The sequence below is a fragment of the Cannabis sativa genome, chromosome 2 (genome assembly GCF_029168945.1).
Source record: "Cannabis sativa cultivar Pink pepper isolate KNU-18-1 chromosome 2, ASM2916894v1, whole genome shotgun sequence".
Taxonomy (NCBI): domain Eukaryota; kingdom Viridiplantae; phylum Streptophyta; class Magnoliopsida; order Rosales; family Cannabaceae; genus Cannabis; species Cannabis sativa.
Genome location: NC_083602.1, coordinates 1,497,337 through 1,518,681, shown reverse-complemented (window position 1 = coordinate 1,518,681; position 21,345 = coordinate 1,497,337). Strand labels below are relative to the sequence as shown.

The 21,345-nt window shown below is 31.9% G+C and overlaps 3 protein-coding genes across 6 annotated transcripts; all 3 read left to right on the top strand.

Annotated features, from left to right (window-relative positions):
* The first annotated feature begins 5,191 nt into the window (after window positions 1-5,191).
* Window positions 5,192-8,791, top strand: LOC133034622 (F-box/FBD/LRR-repeat protein At1g13570-like). 2 transcript variants are annotated; one of them, XM_061109789.1, is made up of 3 exons: window positions 5,192-5,305; window positions 6,537-7,825; window positions 7,929-8,225. In XM_061109789.1, exons 2-3 carry the CDS (start codon window positions 6,560-6,562, stop codon window positions 8,100-8,102), a joined length of 1,440 nt encoding a protein of 479 aa, XP_060965772.1. In that variant the 5' UTR covers window positions 5,192-5,305; window positions 6,537-6,559; the 3' UTR covers window positions 8,103-8,225. The 2 variants fall into 2 exon arrangements, with proteins under 2 accessions (XP_060965772.1, XP_060965773.1); XM_061109790.1 differs by lacking the exon at window positions 5,192-5,305 and adding an exon at window positions 8,435-8,791 and having other exon boundaries at window positions 6,196-7,825; window positions 7,929-8,026.
* A 660-nt stretch (window positions 8,792-9,451) lies between these two features.
* LOC133034621 (F-box protein At4g09920-like) lies at window positions 9,452-11,547 on the top strand. Of its 2 annotated transcripts, none has more exons than XM_061109787.1 (3): window positions 9,452-9,602; window positions 9,886-11,149; window positions 11,239-11,547. In XM_061109787.1, exons 2-3 carry the CDS (start codon window positions 9,887-9,889, stop codon window positions 11,416-11,418), a joined length of 1,443 nt encoding a protein of 480 aa, XP_060965770.1. In that variant the 5' UTR covers window positions 9,452-9,602; window position 9,886; the 3' UTR covers window positions 11,419-11,547. The 2 variants fall into 2 exon arrangements, with proteins under 2 accessions (XP_060965770.1, XP_060965771.1); XM_061109788.1 differs by having other exon boundaries at window positions 9,453-9,602; window positions 9,862-11,149.
* Window positions 11,548-13,513: 1,966 nt separating this feature from the next.
* LOC133034620 (probable folate-biopterin transporter 2) lies at window positions 13,514-20,057 on the top strand. 2 transcript variants are annotated; one of them, XM_061109786.1, is made up of 5 exons: window positions 13,514-14,157; window positions 18,029-18,288; window positions 18,386-18,481; window positions 18,860-19,030; window positions 19,278-20,057. In XM_061109786.1, exons 1-5 carry the CDS (start codon window positions 13,782-13,784, stop codon window positions 19,878-19,880), a joined length of 1,506 nt encoding a protein of 501 aa, XP_060965769.1. In that variant the 5' UTR covers window positions 13,514-13,781; the 3' UTR covers window positions 19,881-20,057. The 2 variants fall into 2 exon arrangements, with proteins under 2 accessions (XP_060965769.1, XP_060965768.1); XM_061109785.1 differs by lacking the exon at window positions 13,514-14,157 and adding an exon at window positions 16,755-17,350.
* Window positions 20,058-21,345: the final 1,288 nt, after the last annotated feature.

The window sequence follows — 21,345 nt, the reverse complement described above, 5'->3', positions numbered from 1 at the left end:
TGGAATTACTATCTCCCTCTTGCAACCAAAGTTGCTTGCTCCTTTGCTTCCAATATATTTCTTTTTGCAGAAAAATATCATTCAGTTTAGCACTAGCCGAATTAAAATTCTGAACAGAAACATCATCATGGCCTCTCTTCCACTTTTTTATTTCCTCCTTACACTCCTTGATTCTCTTAGAAAAATTCCCAGAGTAATCCTTTCCCCACTTCAACAACACTTCCCCACAATGTTTTACTTTATCAATAACACCAATCGAATTTCCTGGCTCCCAACAACTTTTCACAATTTCAAAAAATAATGGTTCTTTAAGCCATGAATTTTCAAAGCGAAAATAATTATTTCTAGCCACCACAACTTGATTGACAGTATTTAAAAGTAAGGGAGTATGGTCAGAAGTAGAAGCTTCTAAATTAAAAAGCTTAGCTGAGGGAAAAAAATCTAACCACGATTGAGTCACCAAAGCTCTATCAATCCGAACCTCCACCCAATCTGCAGTACCTCGGCATCTCTCCCAAGTATAAGGGTACCCAAATAACTCAAGATCGTGAAGTCCACACACGGCAAGAGTATCATTGAATCCGTCAATTAACCATCTCGGGTAAGGGTTGCCACCTTTCTTATCATCATGAGAAGTAACATTATTAAGATCCCCAATTATACACCATGGCAAACTTGACTTACTTTTCAGCTCACAAAAAAGATCCCAAGTTCTCTTCCTCAAATTTCGATTCGGTTCACCATAAACGCCGGTCAAACGCCAATGTCCTTGATCACTACCACTAATCACAACATCAATGTAAGATACCCCATATTCTAACACCTTAACCTCCTCTTCGAATTTCCATAAAAGAGCCACTCCCCCACTCCTTCCAACTGAATCCACCGCAAGCGCCCCATCAAACCCAATAGCCACCCTCAATCGTTCAATGACTTCTTTTTTTGCTAAAGTCTCACATAAGAATAAGTAACTGGGCCTCTTTTGAACCACAAGGTCCTTAATGAATTGCTGAGCCCATGGGTTCCCAAGCCCATGGCAATTCCAAGATATAATGCTCATAATGATGGGTGGGCCTGAGAACCAAGGCCCACCTGTGATCCGTTTTTTGATCCAGTAATATCAACACAACATTCCACTTCATTATCCACCTTTGACTGAGTCTTATCCCCACTGATTGCCACCTTTTCTTTCCCCATACGTCTTCTCTTATTATCAATAATAAGAAGCAAATCATTCTCATTTAAATCAGCTACATTACCTCCTTTGATTTTGCTTTGACCCTCCCCAGTATGCTGCCCATGATCCCTTCCTCCATCTATAACGACATCTTCTTGATTTCTTCCTAAAATCATGGGATCGTGATTGTCTTCATCATTATGACGATCAACTTCCATGATTTTAGGCGAGAAAGGCGCTTCACCTCCGGCCCCAGCAGCTCGTGAAACACCACCGCCCCCCACAGCTCCGCCAGTCTCATTCCCCGTCCGTAACCACTGTGCTCCGATCAAGTAATTCTTTTTTTTCATCTGAGCCTTCATTCCAATCCCATACGGCTTTGGTAATTGATCTAAGGGCTGATCAAAACGCTTAGGACAGAAACGTTCTGAATGACCTATGATTCCACACACAAAACAAAAAGTTGGGAGGTGTTCATATTTGAAATTTGCCCAAATCCATTCACCATTCTCCTTGCAAAGTTTCATTCTCCTTTTTAATGGTTTATTAACATCAATGGTTGCTCTCACCCGGAGATAATCTCTCCATATTCCATTGAAATTCTTTGGATCGGATTTGACATATCCACCAATATAATCACCAGCACTCTTAACCACCCTCTCCAACATAAAACCAGACTTTAGATCATGAAGCTGAACCCAAAAATCCATTTTGTGTAGCTGCACCACCTTCGGGTCCTCTCCCTTCCTCAAACGATGGAAAACAAGAGGGCATTTGTTAAACGTCCAGGGGCTCCCATCCACGACCGATTGAACATCCAATTCATGATAGAATTGAAAAAGATATCTATTGGTATCCAATTCCCTGATATACACACCCTTTCCCGGTTGCCACAACGAGGCCATCATATGTCTCATTGCATCAAAATCCAGTGTCCTACCCGTGAGAAACTTCCCCACCAAACACAACCGATCATCGAAAGCAAACTCTTCTCCTTCCTCCTCTCCTCCAATCAGAATCCCCTCTTCCTCATCATCCAAACTGATCTGAGCATACTGCTCATTCAGATCAAACACCGGTTGACTACTTGAAGCCATTCAAACGAATACAATAGTTAGAGTAGACTTAGAACGTTGAGATAATACCTTCAAAACATGTCATACGACAAGACTTCTTTCACCTCTTGGGAGTGAATGTTTGAACTGTAGAAAATTAAAAAAAAAAATTACAAATAAATAAATTTGGTGTAAGAGATAGAGAGATAGAAAAGGAGAAAGTAGAATAGAGGTTTCTATTGGTTTTCTTTGTTAAATGGTATTGAGTCCTTTTTTCAGATTGTCTTTACTATTAGCTGGAATAATTAATAGGGTTTATGAATGAAACAGTCAGGAACATATTAAAGTGTGAGAATCTTTAATCAATGGTTGCTAGTACAGTTCACAGATGTCCGTTCTTTAATACAAATAGTCTTGGGTTGAATTACAGGATGTAGTATGACATCAAAGTGAAAGTATTATATATAATAGAGATTATATATGACAAGGACTGATATGAATAAAGTTGTCTTTATTAATATGTTATTTATCATAAAGACCTAATTCATATTATAACGATGATCAATAGTAGATCAACATAAATCTTGAGTAACCATGAATTCATGTTCATGTTATTAGTTTATTTGATTCACTTGTTAATTAGAGAAGATGATTCTTATCACTTCTGTTTTGAAAAACTAATAATGTGGATGGATGGGAACATGATTTACAATTACGAAATCCTGACTTTTCTAACAGATTGAATGATGGTTCCCTTTATATATTAATTCTATAACTGGAATGTTGTGCACAAATTTTAGATGGGATCTAAATTATATTTTTACTAGTGAATTAATGGTACCAAAGGATAAAAAAGTAATTAGAAGAGTAAAACTGTAATTTAACCAAAACTTATTATGAACCAACACATGGAGGACTAATCACTGGAATTGATTATATCAATGGACAATGAAGTAAAACTCAGTAAATATAATTCTATAACTACTAAGAGTTCAATTCTATAGTTATAGTGTAGTAATCATAAAATTAATAAATAAGAATTATTTAGTTGATAAGACTCGATAAATAATCTAGTTTATTGAAGCTTATAATTATAGGTTCATGGTTCCCGAATTGCCACCTTGAAACACTGTCAATGGTAGTAATAAGGAGTATTATAATGTCGCTCGGAAAAATCTATTTTGAATTGGTAAAATAGTAATTTTTTTACAATAAATAATTAATTTTTCAAATTAATTAAATAGAGAGAAGACAAAAATTGTTAAGATAAAATTTATCAAGACAAGATTTATTAAAACAAAAGTTGTCATGATAAAAGACAATATCCTTTGAATTCAATTAGGTAAATATCTGAATTTGAAAAGTAGTTAAAGATATTTCAAAATTGTTGAGATATTATCTCAAGTAGTCGAGAGATTCTCTTATAAATATCAGTAATCGAATTTAATTATAGATATTTATTTATTTAAATAATTAAGTATGATTTAATTAAAAAATTATTAATTACTATAAATAAAAGATTGATTTGACAAATAAGTAGACTTTGATATTTAATTTTTAAAATTAGGAGAGAAAAGAAATAAATAATTTTTTCTCTCAATTGTTCTTGCTCATGTGTTGAGAACTCAACAAGAAAAAACCTATACACATGCACTAGTTTGAATCAAATTGCATTACATACGAGAAGTTTCAAGAATACTTGATGGTTTTTAAGAGGTAAATTTTAAACTTATTATTTTTATGTTTTGATTTAATGTACACATATCTAGAAATTTATTAAGATATAGTATAACAGTGGCGGACCCAGAATTTAAAGTGAGGGGGGGCGTAAATAAATTTAAAAAGAAAATATAAAGTGTAGTTAGTGGGATTTGAACCTTCACCCTCTAACCTATTTACTAACTACCTTAACCATTACACCAAGGTCACTATTATGTTTATAAATATCATCTTTTAATACAAATAGATGCTGTAACTAATTAAAATACATATACATTTTTTTCTCGATTTTTTTTTTCAGGGGGGGCGACTGCCCCCCCTCGCTACAATGTGGGTCCGCCCCTGTAGTATAATAATAATCAGTTACGAATCCCTTCCGCGATATAGTACAATAATAATCAGTTACAAAATTCTTCTGCTGTGTATATGATTTAGTACCATAAAACTAACATATACAATTTAAGATAATAAATTTTAGAAAACATTGTTAACTAATAGAAAGGTATGACCTTTAGATAAGGCTAAACATACACTCCAAGTACCCAATATTAATACTCTTACATTAGATTAAATAGAGTGCTAGAGATCGCACATGCTTTTTAACAATATTCAAAGAAAAAAAAATCCCTTTTAATTTTGGAAGAGTTATTATATAAAAGCTAATTAGAAATTTTGTCTCTTAAACTTTGACATGTACCAAATCATGTTCCTGAACTTTTAAGGTCGTTAAAAATGCCCCTGAACTATTGAGATTGTTGGATTTAAGGATTTTTTTTCTAATTTTAGTAAAAAAATCTAACAGGGCATAATTTAATGCATGTCAAAGTTCGAGGGCATGTTTGGTAGATATCAAAGTTTGGGAGTATGGTTTAGTACATAAACAATCACTGAAATAGTAAAATTGAATGAAATTAGACAAAAGACATTAAATCTAACAATCTCAAAAGCATTTTTAACAAGTTCAGGGACATGATTTGGTAAATGTCAAATTAATGGGACAAAAATTCTAATTAGCCTTATATAAACGACTGCATTCTTTTTCTATAAATATATAATAATATTATAAAATTAATAAATATATTTTATTAAAGTAAAAAATCAAAAAACAACTTTAAATTAAAAAATTTATTACATGATTACATTTTTCTTATAAAATAGAAATAAAACCCTCATGTCACATTAATCATAAATTTAAATTAAAAGAAAAAAGGCCTCTTAATTTTATTTTTTTAAAAAAAAGGTACTTTTAAAAATAAAAATTAAAAAAAATGGCATAAACTATTTATTATTCCCTCCTCTCTTCGATCGAAACTCAAAAGCCCTAAATCATTATCATCATCATCATCATATTCATGTAACGATTAACCTAAATTCACTCCACCTTTTTAATTTACATAATTGAACTTACAGAATTCATTGATTAATTTTCTTATGAGGAAGATCATTACTCTTTTTACTCTGTTTCTCACTCACTCTATTGTATTACCCTTTTTCTATATAGATTGTATATGTATATATGCTTTTATTCATGTACCCAATTCCTTCAAACCCTACTGAAATTATCCCCTTTATGCTATTAATTTTGATTCAATGAATTGATTACTTCTCAATATCTTAGTACTGTTATATTACTGTACTGGGTTTTATGTTATATTTTTGGTTCTTTTAAGCATTGTTGTGAAAATCCTCAGTCTAATTCTAATTTTGATTCAATTAATTGATGAGTTTTTAATATCTTAGTACTGTTATAATTACTGGACTGGGTTTTATGTTGTATTTTTGATTCTTTTAAGCATTGTTGTGAAAATCCTCAGTCTAATTCTAATTTTGATTCAATTAATTGATGAGTTTTTAATATCTTAGTACTGTTATATTACTGGACTGGGTTTTATGTTATATTTTTGTTTCTTTTAAGCATTGTTGTGAAAATCCTCAATCTAATTCTAATTTTGATTCAATAAATTGATGACTTTTCAATATCTTAATACTGTTATAATTACTGGACTGGGTTTTATGTTGTATTTTTGATTCTTTTAAGCATTGTTGTGAAAATCCTCAGTCTAATTCTAATTTTGATTCAATTAATTGATGAGTTTTTAATATCTTAGTAATGTTATATTACTATACTGGGTTTTATGTTATGTTTTTGATTCTTTTAAGCATTGTTGTGAAAATCCTCAATCTAATTCTAATTTTGATTCAATTAGTTGATTACTTCTCAATATCTTAGTACTGTTATAATTACTGGACTGGGTTTTATGTTATATATTTGTTTCTTTTAAGCATTGTTGTGAAAATCCTCAGTCTAATTCTAATTTTGATTCAATTAATTGATGAGTTTTTAATATCTTAGTACTGTTATATTACTATACTGGGTTTTATGTTATGTTTTTGATTCTTTTAAGCATTGTTGTGAAAATCCTCAGTCTAATTCTAATTTTGATTCTATTAATTGATGAGTTTTCAATATCTTAGTACTGTTATATTACTGAACTGGGTTTTATGTTATATTTTGATTCTTTTAAGCATTGTTGTGAAAAGCCTTAATCTAATTCTAATCTTGGTATGTTTTTATGCTTAATTAGAATACTATTGGCATAATAAGAGCATGATTCTTCGTTCCGCGAAAAAATGGGCTAAAACAACAACAGCAATTGCTGGTGATGACCTAATTTCGGAACTTCCTGATGTATTGATCCAGCACATTCTGTCGAATCTTCCAACTGAAGATGTTGTTCGAACATGCATTCTTTCAAAGCGTTGGGAAAACATCTGGTATTCAGTCCCTACACTCTTTTTCTCCAAAGCAATTACTGATGATATTGAAAACTTCTATTATTTTGTTGACAATTGTTTGAAACAGCGCAAGAATTTTATGATCGATTCGGGTATAAAAGATTTGATTAGTTTTAAGCTTTACTTCAATGATTATTTTCGAAGACGAAAGGCTCGTCTTGTAGATAAATGGTTAGCTTTTGTAGTTGAGAATAAGGTTAAGAAAATACATCTTAAAATTTACAAAGATCGTAATACTAACAGCAGTGTCTACCAGTTACCTCCTAGAATATTAGACAGTGCAAGATATTTGACTGTTTTGAAGTTGAATGGAGTAGAGTTGGATACTAATTCTTATTCCTTTAGTTTCCCATTTTTAAAAACTTTGTCATTGGTATATATTGAGCATTCAAAAGCTTCAAAGGTTGATTTGGTATATAAGTTTTTGTTGGGTTCTCCTTCTCTTGAGAAATTGCAGTTACATATTTATAAATTCTTAAGTATGAATGATCAACCTCGACTGCAAAGTTTAAGCCTTAAGTTTTTGGAGTTTAAAGGTATAAGGAATGAGATTACATTTCAAGTTGAAGCCAAAAACGTTGAATCTTTGGTTTTAAGTTGCCTTCAATTCGACGAAATAGATTTCTCTGCTTGTAAGAAAGTTAGAAATCTTAGATTAGGTTATCATAATTATGTTCGTCCTTCAAACAAGTTAGAATATTTTATTTCGAATTTTCCTCTTCTTGAAAATTTGACTCTGCACTTCCAATATGCATATTTTGAGCACATAAGAATCTCAAATAAACATCTGCAAAGTTTAGTGGTAGAGACTGATGAATATGTGTTTCATTATGGAAAGGGAATGATAAACACAAAGATAATTACAATCGAATCTGCCCCAAAATTAGAATATTTTCGATATGAAGGTTACATCGACTTTAGCATATTGTTTGAGTCATCAAATTCGTTGAATGGGGAAATTGTAATTCTTGATAAGCAGGATTACTTTGATACAAAGTGGTTTACCAATATGAGAGACTTTCTTCTGAATCTCAAATGTTCTTGGAATATTGTAACTCTGCAAGTTTGCACAAGTGAGGTATGTTTGTTTTTTCTTTGATATGATTTTGTGGTGTTATTTGAATTTCATGTAATCATGTTACTAATTCATTTATGTTTTTGTAATCATGATATACATGAAGGCTCTCATCTGGCCAGAAAATTTGAAGAACGAATGTCCTTATCCGTTGCTTAATTGGAAGCATCTTCGAGTTATTACTGATTGTAAACCCGAGAAAGAGTATGTTCTCAAAGATGCCTTGATGAATTTAACTTCTTTAGAAACACTATCTATCAATGGAAAGAACATATTCTAGTTATTTTTTTCTTTACAATTTTAACTGCTAATTATGATGCCTTTTATGAGTTTTCTTTGCTAAATGGTCCTTGAGACCTTTTGTTTGTAACTTTCTACTAATGAATTTGAGTGCCTTCCATTATATTTTCTTGTGAAACTAGTTGATATTGTTCTATTTGTTAATGTTGTAGATTTATCTTTCTACTCTATTACAATTCTTACAAATCTACAATTAATATTATTATTGACGGTAAAATTACTTAAATTTTATTTTTTTTGACACTTAATCAATAATCACATCAACTAAAATTTTGATGGCAAAATCATCAGATATTATTATTATTATTGTAGTTGTAGCTTCCTTGTTCGTAGACAAAGCATATTCGGAATTGTCTTTTAGTCCAAAGCATAACTTGCATCCATGCGCTTCATATTCGCCTGGAGTAGCCATCCCTACCCCCTCACGTCAATCCTACGGGCCTCTTATCCATTCTCATTCGATCACGGCAGGGGAGCAAGTAAAATATTTAGTAAAAGGTGATTTGAATTTCAGTTCACAAGCCAAAAAGGTGCTGAAATCTTTGGAGCCATCATTGTTGTAATATATAGCAACACTAATTCACTAACTCTTGGACTAAATTTGTTAATGTATCAACTATGTAAAAATTTATGTCTGAAACTTATTAAATCATTGTTTGTTTTCTTTAATTTCTTCCTTAATTCTATTTTCTGAAAATTTAACACAATTTATTTTGGAGATTTTTTCTTTTAAGAGGAGTTGATATACTTACAAATTCACTAAGTTACGCCCTTTAATAGTAAATTTAAATAAATAAAAAGTGACTATACATTCAATATCTCGTAATATCTCATGTTTTATCTAAATTCAAGTATGATATTTTATATTTTTAATAATATTTATTTAGTATATTTTAAAATTAGACATATTTTTTATTTTAAACTCAAATTTGATTGATAAGATTTTATCAATACGATCAAATTCTTTAATTTTATGAATTTAACATTCAAATTTAATTATTTATTTACTAATTAAATTTGAATTATTTATCAAATCGACAAAATTGTACTAATTAAATTTGAATTTAAGGTAATAAATATATACAATTCAAAATAGAAAATACAAAGTAAAGTATTATTAAAATCACTCGGTAATCAAATATCATTTTTGAGAAAATATAATAAAGTACTCGATGAGTATATTCTTATAAATAAATTTTTAAAAAAAAAACATAATCTACTGATTTTACACTTCTATTTAAAGAAAAGATCCCCAATATAAAAAAAATAGTAAATTTAATTAAATAAATAATAAAAAAAATGCCTTAAAATTCAATAAATGACCGAAATTATTTATTACTTTCCTAAAATTAATTCCATTCTCACCACTCTCACTCTCATTTTATTGTTTAAGAAAAACCCTCCTCTCTGCGTTCAAAAACCCTAAATCTCAAATTTTGAATATTTGATATTGATTCTGCTACATCATCATATTCATCATGTAAGGATTAATCTAAATTAACTTTAATTTTCGTTTTTATTCACTGAATTTAACTTTCAGAATTCATTGATTTAATATCTGTTAAGGAAGAACATTAGTCCTCTGATTCTCTATTTACTCTGTTTTTCACTTATTATACATTGTATTATATATGTATGTATACTTCAAAACTTATCTCAGTACTGTCACATTTTGGTTCTTGTTAGTTAGTATTGTTGTTACAGTTCTCAATCTAATTTTGGTGTGTTTTTATGCTTAGAATACTAATCACATAATATAACAGCATGATTCTTCGTTCTGCAAAGAAATGGGCGAAAACAACAGCTGGTGATGACAGAATTTCGAAACTTCCTGATGAAATCATCACTCACATCTTATCGTTTCTCCCAACTAAAGATGTGGTACAGACTTGTATTCTTTCAAAGCGTTGGAAACACATCTGGTATTCAGTCCCCACACTCTTTTTCTCCGAAAATGCTACTACTTGTGATATTGAAAAATTTTATGAGTTTGTAGACAATTGTTTGAAACACCGCAAGCAATATATGATTGAATCGAGTATATTTACTTTTAAGCTTAATTTGAATGGATATAGAATTTCTTATTTCGAGGATGGATATCATACAACAAGAAAGAATCATTTTGTAGATAAATGGTTAGCTTTTGTAGTTGAGAATAATGTTAAGGAATTTGATCTTAGTATGCTTGAACATGTTGGTCCATATAAGAGGTTCTATGGGCTATCGAAAATACTAGACAATGCAAAATATTTGACGATTTTGAAGTTGAGTGGGGTAGTGTTGGATGCTAGTTCTTGTTCCTTTAGTTTCCCATCTTTGAAAACTTTGTCATTGGTAGATGTTCTACAATCAAATGCTTCAAAGGATGATGTGGTGGTGAAGTTTTTGTTGGGTTGTCCTTCTCTTGAGAATTTGTGTGTCTGTGATTATGATTTCTCTAGTGTAGATTATCAGCCTCGACTGCAAAGTTTAAGCCTAAAGTTCTTGGAATTTAAGGATATAGAGATTATGTCTGCATTACGAGTTGAAACTGTAAACCTTGAATCTTTTGAATTTGAGGATATTCGTGTTAACTTAGACAAAATAGATCTCTCTGCTTGTAAGAAAATTAGAAATCTAACGTTATCGGGTATGATCTATGCTTTTCCCTCCAAAAAGTTTGAACTTCTTATTTCGAATATTCCTCTTCTTGAGAATTTAACTTTGAGCTTCCAGACCTACACCGAATTTACTAAGGGCTTAAGAATCTCAAGTCAACACTTGAAATGTTTCAAGTTTAAGAGTTCTAATATTGGAATTATGAAGGGTGTTACGATTGAATCTGCCCCAAAATTAGAGTACTTTTGTTATGAAGGCTATATCAATTTTAACATATCACTGGAGTCTTCGAATTCGTTGAATGGGAAAATTGTAATTCTTGAAACTGAGAAAAACTATGATGCAAAGTGGTTTACCAATATGCGAAATTTTCTTATGAATCTCAATTGTTCTTGGAATATCGTAACCCTGCATGTTCGCAAATGTGAGGTATGTTCATTACTTGTCATTACAATTCTTTTAGTATTTCGAAATTCAAATCTATTTATGATTTCTGATAAATCTTTATGTACTTGAAGGCTCTCATGTGGCCAGAGAACTTGAAGAACATATGTCCTTATCCTTTGCTTAATTGGAAAAAACTCCGAGTTATTACTGACCGTAAGCCTAAGCCTAAGAGAGAGTCCGACTTCAAAGATGCCTTGATGAATTTACCTTGTTTAGAAACACTATCTATTAATGGAAAGAAAATATTTTAGTTAGTTTACAATATATTATGATTAAGGATATCTTCCTTTGTAACTTTGTTAGTAACTTTGTACTAATGAATTTGATTACCTTGCATAAGAATAAGATATTCTTATATTTATGAATTTGAGTTTACAATCTTTACAAATCTACAATTAAATATATATTAATTCAAATTAGAGCACTATAAGCATTTCTTTTTGAATAATCTTGTAGATTTTATTAGCTAATAAAAAAGCTTACAAATTGGTATGGACAAGTCTACCACCATAATTACAATCTAAATGAGTACAAGCAACCCTGGTCAAAAAATTGGTTAGCAGATCGTTTGACAAAAATAGAAGAAATGTTATTTAGACTTTGAATGAGTCTAATACATTCCGAAACAACTAGGCAAAAAGGAGACTTTAGTTCAAGCTAATTGCATAATACATTAACCACCACTTGACAATCGAATTCAATCACCACATTAGCTAGATTCTACTACTTAATCTAACTTAGAACTTCCTTAAGTCCCACTGCTTTGGCCAAAGTTGGAGTAACTACTCTTGGAATAATCTTTGAAAAGCCATGAAGCAAAAGACCACTTATGTCTCGGGCTAACCAACCAACTCCAAAAGAACTCTGAGAACCAATCACGAAAGCATCTACATTGGTTTTAATCTTTCCACTTTCGGGCGCTCGCCAAAAAAAAAGTACTTTTTTGTGCTAAAAAAAGTAATTTACTGTTTATTTTGTAAGACTTAACCGTTGCTTTTAAAGAGCGAAAGAGAAACAGCAACAAGTAAACTATATTGTGAGATTTATCATAATTTAAGAACCACTGTTTAATTATACACTTAGGACCAAAAACTTATATTCTAATTAGAAGAGGTTATAACTAAATGATAATAGTGACATAAGTACTTAAAATTGAGTTTATAATCAACATAAATTCAATAATTTTTTTAGCAGCATAAGTACTCAATATTAGTAAAATTGTAATTTTCATCAAGTTTCGTTAGTACAAACTTTGATTTAAATTTATTAAAAGAATATTTAGAAATAATTGATATTATATGTTTCCGTCCGAACCTGATAATTTAGAATGAGTCTTACATGTATTTTTTTTAAGACACTAACGGAGTCTGTACTGATAAAACTGAATGAAAATTACAGTTTTACAAACACTGGGTACTCATACTGTTAAAAGTCATTAGGTTTATTCTGATTACAAATACAAAACTTTGAGTACTTATGTCGTTATTTTTCTATATATTTTTGTGAACAATCCAATAATGTATAGGGTTAATACCATTTTGAACTATGTGTTCGCTAAAAGTGACCAATCAGACAACTTTAAAAGTGACCAATCAGACTCTTAATTTTATTAAATGATAAATTGGACCATATATTTCTAAAATAGTACAAAATAGTACCCTAAGCTCAATTTTTTTTTATTTTTTTATATAACCAACTTGAAGATAATTTCTAACATGAATAGTTGTAGAAAATATAAGTAGTCTTGTCATAAAATATCTAGATCGAGTTTTAATACGTTTATTTTAAGAAAAAAATCAACTCAAGATACTATTTTGTACTAATTTTTAAAATAGAGGGTCTAATTTATTATTTAACAAATTCAATTTGTCATTTTTTTTAAAAAAAAAAGAGAATTCAATCGATAACTTCAGTAAAAGATTTTTACCCTTATTTATTAATATTAATAATTTAATGAATAATTTACGGCATAAATATTTAAATATTTAAGTATATTCTTAAAATTTTCGTAAATACTTAATCGTTAAGTGTTAATTCAATAACCACGTGATAATTTTTTATTAGTCTAAATTATTAAATTTTTATTTTTTATCTAAAAAGTAATTTAAATATACTAATAAAAAGTGACATAGAATAAATATTAAATTATATATCTATTGACTTACATTTAATTAATTAAGTACCTTTAAAAAATATAACTTATATATTATTATGGTTAAAAATTAAATTTAACTATTTACTAAAACTTAAATTTTTAAGTATTTAACTATTCATATTTAATTTAATAATGGAGAAATGGTAAAGAAGCACAGCCATGTCAGCTGGGTAAATGGTCTTTTTGATGTTGGTCAACCCAACCTTACCTCTCTCTCTCTCTCTCTCTCTCTCTCTCTCTCTCTCTCTCTCTCCTGAAATTCATCTTCAAGAATTGGTTTCCTATTCCTGAACATGAACATGGGATTTATCTTAATCTCAAACTACGTCCTCTTCTTAATTGTAGATTCAATTCAAGTCAGGTAGTAATGATTTAAGCTTTAAGCTGAGCTTTTCTCCCCCACTGAATCACAAACTGAGTCACCAGATCCCCATTTTGAGAGAGTAGTAAGTACTAGTGATGGTGGTGGAGGAGGAGAATGATAAGATGATGATAATGGAAGAGAAAAATGATGATGAGATGGAAAGAACAAGAAGAGGGTGTAGTAATGGTGGGCCAGTGGTGCATTGGTTGAAAAAGCTTGCCTCAGAAATGCATTGGAGTTTAGTATTAGGGGTGATTTTAATCTATGGAATAAGCCAGGGATTGAGTGGAGCACTTGGGCGTGTTGGAACTAAGTATTATATGAAAGATATTCAGAAAGTTCAACCTTCTCAAGCTCAGATTTATGGTGGAATCACTTCTATTCCTTGGATTGTTAAACCTCTTTGGGGTCTTCTTACTGATGTTATCCCAATTTTTGGCTATAGAAGAAGACCCTATTTCATCATAGCTGGTAACTAACTAACTAACTAACTTCCATTTTTATTATAAAGGAAAATTTAGTGCTCTTTATTAGTTAGTGGATGACACTTTAGGATGCTTTTTCTTTTTGTTGTTGTTTTGGTATTTTTTAAAGTTTGGAGTTTTATTTAGACAAAAATCTAGGCTTTAACAAGGTGAAGTTTGTTAATAAAACAAACCCTTCTGTTGTGTATTATAGTTAATGATTTTGATTTTATTTGAATATTAATGTTGAAATTTGGAATTTACATTGTATTATTTTGTTTTTCTTTCTATTTTTGGATGGATGTTTGTTTAATTAATATTTATCTAATGTTAAAACTCTTAAAATTAATTTAGGCTATATCAAAAGTAGTGGACAACACTTTAGTATGCTTTTGTTTTTGGTATTTATTATTATTTAAGTAGTAAATTATGGGATATATTTGAGACATTACTATTTTGGAAGAAAACTTGATCAGACTTCATTTTGGGAGATTAAAGAGTGAATTGTGGTACAATCTTACAGTGATGTGTTGCTCTTGTGTTTATTCTTAGTCATTAATGATTTTAATCAGTTGCTTTGTCATATATGCATAGCTTGTAATGTTGGTTTCAGCAGGAGTTGTGGGAATTTGGTTTCAACAAAGTTTTCTCATCAGACACTTTACTTTGTTCTTCTAATTTCAGGTTCAATTGGTGTGATCTCGTTGCTTGTCTTATCGTTGCACGAAAATCTGCATCTGGTTTTAGCCATTTTGCTTTTAACATCAGGGAGTGCTGGTGTAGCAATATCAGGGAGTGCTTTTAACATCTGGTTCAATTGGACTTCCATCGGACAACTATCGGATCCTACATCAATCCTATTGGGACTAACGCAAATACATAAAAAATGGACCCCAATAAGACCACTATCTGACCCTACATTGGACCTATCGCAAAACATAAAAAAAATAAAATTGATAGACTATTGGACTGCTATCAGGCCTATATCGAACGTACTTCTTCAATCTTAATCTTTTTTCAACAACAGAATGCATCGCGTCTGCTTGATTTAAACAACCAGTTTTTTCCCCTATAACACAAATTCGTTAGAAATTTAGTTTATATATATTAATTATCAAATTATAAACTAAAAAACAAAACAAGAAAATGATTAAGTAATTATTAATTTTCAGTGGGAAATTTGACATTATATACTTAAAAAAAATATAAATTGTTTTTATATGCTTCTTAAAAAAATGTAAAAATAATACCCTCCAAATATCTTTAATCCCAACAATACCCTCCTCATTCCAAACCTCCACTCTCCCTCTAACTCTCTCGTTTCTCTCTCTTTCTCTAACTCTCCAAATCCATTCCCAACAAAACCCCACCGGACCACCAACGAAACCCCACCGGACCACGAGAAGCACTCAAGCCCCGATTGTTCACGAGCTCCGACCGACCAAGACATCCCACGACCAAGACGACCCACGACCGAGAAGACCCATTATGACTTGTGACGACCCACGAGAAGCACCCGACAACTCACGACCACCGCACCACTTCCTGCGAAACCCACTCGCTTGTTTTCTGCATTTTTTTTTTTTCAGGTTTTTGACGATGTCGCGAAACATCGCTAAATGTCGCGAAACATCGCAAAATCATGAAACATCTCTAAATGTCTTCAATTCACAACAGCGCTTGTTTTCTACATTTTTTTTTCCTGATTTTTGACGATGTCGCGAAACATCGCAAAAACGTGAAAACATCTCTAAATGTCTCCAATTCACTATATCGCAAAACACATCGCGAATATCATCGCGAAACATCACTAAATATCGCTAAATATCGCAAATCATCACTAAACTTCATCCATGGCCTCAGATTTGTTCTATCATTGCAAATACATCGCTAAATATTGCTCAATATCGCAAAAAATTGGTAAACCAGAAGAAAAAAAATACAAAAAACGAGAGAGGCCGTGAGAGAAGATGACGGCGAGGCCTTGCGACTGAAGTTCTGGGTCTGTGTGTTCGACGGTAGGGGTTCTAGATCGGGATTAACGCCGGAGAAAGAGAGAGAGACATGGATGTTTGGTTTTTATTTGGTTAAAGGTAAAATTGGATAGAAAGATAGTGTGAGTATATTTTGCATGATGCAAAATATGCTAGCATATTTTTAGTAGATAAATTAATTTTAAGCATATAATATCAAATATTCCTTTTCAAATATATATGTATATATATTAAATGTTAGTAATTTCATTTAAGAAAGTTTACATAAATAACTATTTTTTTCACAAATTTTTACACTTATTTATTTTTTATATTTTTACAGTAATAATAAAAATAACAAGAAAACCACATAAAAAATAATATCTAAAAAATATCAAAATAATAAAAAAAATTACAAAAATCAAACAATAAAATAATAAAATAACTATATTTTATATAAATAAAATCTTAAATATTTAAAAAATTTTACAACTATATTTTCATAATTTTTAACTTTGTGTTTTTTTTTTTTATTTTGAAAAATAATCCCAATAATTTAATAATTGAGAAATGTTGGTCAACTCTTACCCAACCTCTGTCCTCTCTCTCTCTCTCTCTCTCTCTCTCTCTCTCTCTCTCTCTCTCTCTCAAATTAATCTTCAAGATTGAATTCGTTTCCTACTTTGGCATGAACATGGGGATTGAGCTTAAAGCCAAACTACTTCTTGTTCTTAATTGGGGATTCAACTCAAGCTAACCTTTAAGCTAAGCTTTTCTCCCCAGTAGTGAATCACAAGCTGAGTCACCAGATCCCCATTTTGAGAGAGTAGTAAGTAATAGTGATGGTGGTGGAGGAGGAAAATGATAAGATGATGACAATGGAAGAGAAAAATGATGATGATGATGATGATGATGAGATGGAACGAAGAGGGTGTAGTAATGGTGGGCCAGTGGTGCATTGGTTGAAAAAGCTTGCCTCAGAAATGCATTGGAGTTTAGTATTAGGGGTGATTTTAATCTATGGAATAAGCCAGGGATTGAGTGGAGCACTTGGGCGTGTTGGAACTAAGTATTATATGAAAGATATTCAGAAAGTTCAACCTTCTCAAGCTCAGATTTATGGTGGAATCACTTCTATTCCTTGGATTGTTAAACCCCTTTGGGGTCTTCTTACTGATGTTATCCCAATTTTTGGGTATAGAAGAAGACCCTATTTCATCATAGCTGGTAACTAACTAACTAACTAACTTCCATTTTTATTATAAAGGAAAATTTAGTGCTCTTTATTAGTTAGTGGATGACACTTTAGGATGCTTTTTTTTTTTTGTTTGTTTTGGTATACTTTAAAGTTTGGAGTTTTATTTAGACAAAAATCTAGGCTTGTTAAAGGTGATGTTTGTTAATAAAACAAGCCTTTCTGTTGTGTATTATAGCTAATGATTTTGATTGTATTTGAATATTAATGTTGAAATTTAGAATTTACATCGTATTATTTTCTTTTTCTTTCTATTTTTTATGGATGTTTGTTTAATTAATATTTATCTAATGTGAAAACTCTTAAAATTAATTTAGGCTATATGAAAAGTAGTTGACAACACTTTAGTATGCTTTTGTTTTTGGTATTTACTATTATTTTAGTAGTAAATTATGGGATATATTTGAGACATTGCTATATTGGAAGAAAACTTGATCAGATTTCAATTGTGGTAGATTAATGTGTGAATTGTTGTATAATCTAACTGTGATGTGTTGCTTTTGTGTTTATTCTTGGTCATAAATGATTTATCAATAAGTTGCTTTGTCATATATGCATAGCTTGTAATCTTGGTTTCAGCAGGACTTGTGGGAATTTGGTTTCAACAAAGTTTTCTCATCAGACACTTTACTTTGTTCTTCTAATTTCAGGTTCAATTGGTGTGATCTCGTTGCTTGTCTTATCATTGCACGAAAATCTGCATCTGGTTTTAGCCATTTTGCTTTTAACATCAGGGAGTGCTGGTGTAGCAATATCAGATGTGACAATAGATGCATGTGTTGCACAGAGCAGCATTAGTCATCCTTTGCTTGCAGCCGATATGCAAAGCTTGTGCGCCCTGAGTTCGTCTATTGGCGCGCTCGTTGGATACTCTATAAGTGGTTTTTTACTCCATCTTATAGGTCCCAAGGTTAGCTAGCTAGCTAGCTTCTTTATGTATGTTGTTGTAGTTTTCCTAGCTACTTTACATTCCGATCTAAAATTATGATTATTCTCGTTCTTTGTAGGGTGTGTATGGCTTGTTGACGATTCCATCTGCTCTTGTTATTTTTGTTGGGATTGTGCTTAAAGAGCCTCACATGCCTAATTTCCAATACAGACAGGTATTTGTTTCGATTTAATCTGTCACAGCTACACAAAAAGTTCACACAATTTCAAGAGCACAATCTAAACCAGAGAATTCTCTTAGAATAGAGAAGAAAAACAGTGCAAGAAAGTAGAAGAATAACACCAGGAATTAAACAAGTTCGAGCTAAGTGCAATGCTTTACATCTCGGTTGAACACTTACGAGTTTCAAAACTCACTTTTCTAGGGGTCCAGGATCATAACTGAATTACCTAACTCAATCCCGAGTCAATCAATACTAGTCCTAGTTGGAAACTAACAAGTATACTGAATAGTAACTTGTAACCATTTACCACAGTATTTTGGGGTTTTATTAGGCTCTCTCATACTTCTATATCCCATGTTGAACAACCAGGTAAAGCAGAAGTTTCTGAATGCTGGCATTGCTATGTGGACAACACTGAAATCTCCAAGTGTTTGGAGACCATGTTTATACATGTACTCGTCATTCGCATTAAGTTTGAATATCCTTGATGGAATGTTCTATTGGTACACAGACGCCAAAGATGGTCCAAGATTCTCTCAGGTATGAATTTTACTATACTTATAAACATATAGCCAGAAAATGATAATGCCAAGTTATAATAAGATCAAGAATTAAATGAACAACGGCAATTAAAACTAATGAAAATATGATTACGAGGTTCGAACAAGATGATGTAGTTTCACCTTATAGCCACAACAGTACAAAGTCACCAACTGTTATAACTGACAGTTAAGTTAGTTAATATCTGAATTATAAGTTAATGATTGTTTGACTTTATATTGTGCAGGAGAATGTTGGTTTCATATTCTCAATCGGTTCAATCGGGTCATTAGTGGGAGCTGTACTCTACCAAAATGTTCTCAAGGATTATCCATTTAGAGACTTACTTTTCTGGACACAGTTACTATATGGCTTTTCAGGAATGCTAGACTTAGTGCTGGTTTCGCGATTGAATCTGAAATTCGGCATACCTGATTACTTCTTTGTGGTGATTGATGAAAGTTTATCTCAAATGATTGGAAGGCTTAAATGGATGCCTCTTCTTGTGCTCAGCACAAAGCTTTGTCCTTCGGGTATTGAAGGCACCTTCTTTGCTCTGCTGATGTCTATCGATAACATTGGAGTTCTCTCATCTTCCTGGGGTGGAGGTGTTCTGCTTCATGTGTTGAAGATTACTCGAACACAGTTCGATAAACTATGGCTTGCAATTTTGATTAGGAACATATTGAGAGTTACACCTTTGTTTCTGCTGTTTTTGGTACCGAGAACTGATCCTAAATCTTCCATTCTTTCCACGGAAAGTTTTGATGTAGAAGAAGAGACCGAAATAGAAGAGCCAAAGAATGTTGAATTGGTTTCCCTTGTAAACAATTTCGATAATGGTAGATAGCCAAAACAGAACAATTTCACCCCAATACCAACTTGAAATTTCACTCAACAAACTTTTGCTCACTCTCATTCTCCCACAGAAAGAAGAAAGAAAGAGAAATGGTTCATCTAACTTGATCTCTTCATTTATATAGATATCAAGTATATTTTGTTTTGATTAATTATTATTACCATTGTTGAGTAAACTGCTAGCAAAATAAAAGAGGAACGATATTACCGAATGAAGAATTCTGGGTTGAGTCGCGGACTAAGTCGCTCTCTTTAAGACGTTCGCGGCACTGCCCAGGAGTGTGCAAGCAGTCGGAAATTGCCGGTCGTCCCCAGGATAAAACAGCCCAGTCGTTGCACTGTATCGGAACCCCACTGCACTGTAGAGCACCGTCGAATACACCCAAAAAATTTGATATCGCAGATGGAATTTTAATTTTATGAAAAACTGTATTTTTCTGATACGAAAAAGAGATGTTTTCTTCCCATCAGTTCAATCGCATTATATAGGCGAATGGATTGAATAAACATAACGGGAAGAATAACGTTTTCTGAAGTGGGGTGAGTTGGTCCTTTGAACGTGTCCCATTAACTGATACGACTAAGTAATCAGTTTAATTAAACACGTTTCTTAATTAAATTAATAAATAAAAAATAATTATTTTATTAAATAATTTTTCTGTAAAAAATAATATTGTGTCACACCACACCAACCAACCCAACCCGGCTCGGATCGGACGGACGGCGCGCGCGCGCGTGTGTGGTGGGTCAAGTGTGTGTGTCCTCACCCATTCGCACAAAACTGGGTACCCCTTGGGGCCCAAACCCAAATGCCAAAGTTGCACTCTTTATACCCTTGTCAATGAGGGTTCATATCCCATGTGGGACTCTTTCCAACTCACACACACTAAGACACTTATATATTTTGTTAAAATATTCACAATATTTCCAACAATCCCCCACTTGAATTTTTTAAAAAATATTTCCATCTACTAGTATCATTCAACAATAAGATTGAGCATAAACAAAGGTATCTTTCGATTTGAACCTCTGCGTAGTGAATACGATTTAGATTTTACTAGAGTGACCGTAGTCTTGAACTCTATCTCTAACATTGTACCACGCAACAACCTTTTCAAGGGTGTAATCAAAAGCCCGTGCGTTAATGGCCATGCACGTCTATCCCAGTATAGTGAACGCTCTAGAAATTTTGCCCAAAATTTCATAGGAAGCGGCCCCACTCCCACATTCACATAGGTGAGTCTATCAAGAGTACTCCCGTAGCTCGGTACTCCACTCCACTTGGAGTATAGATCTCATTAAGAGTTTCTATTAACTCAACCTTAAATCGCTTCAGGAATTCATGCTTCTCTTTTCGTATAATTATAGCATGATCTCACTTTTATCACTTCATAACTTGTTATTACCCATTGAACCTATTTCTTGGGATCTCCAGTCTATAGGTCGGGTTGCCATTA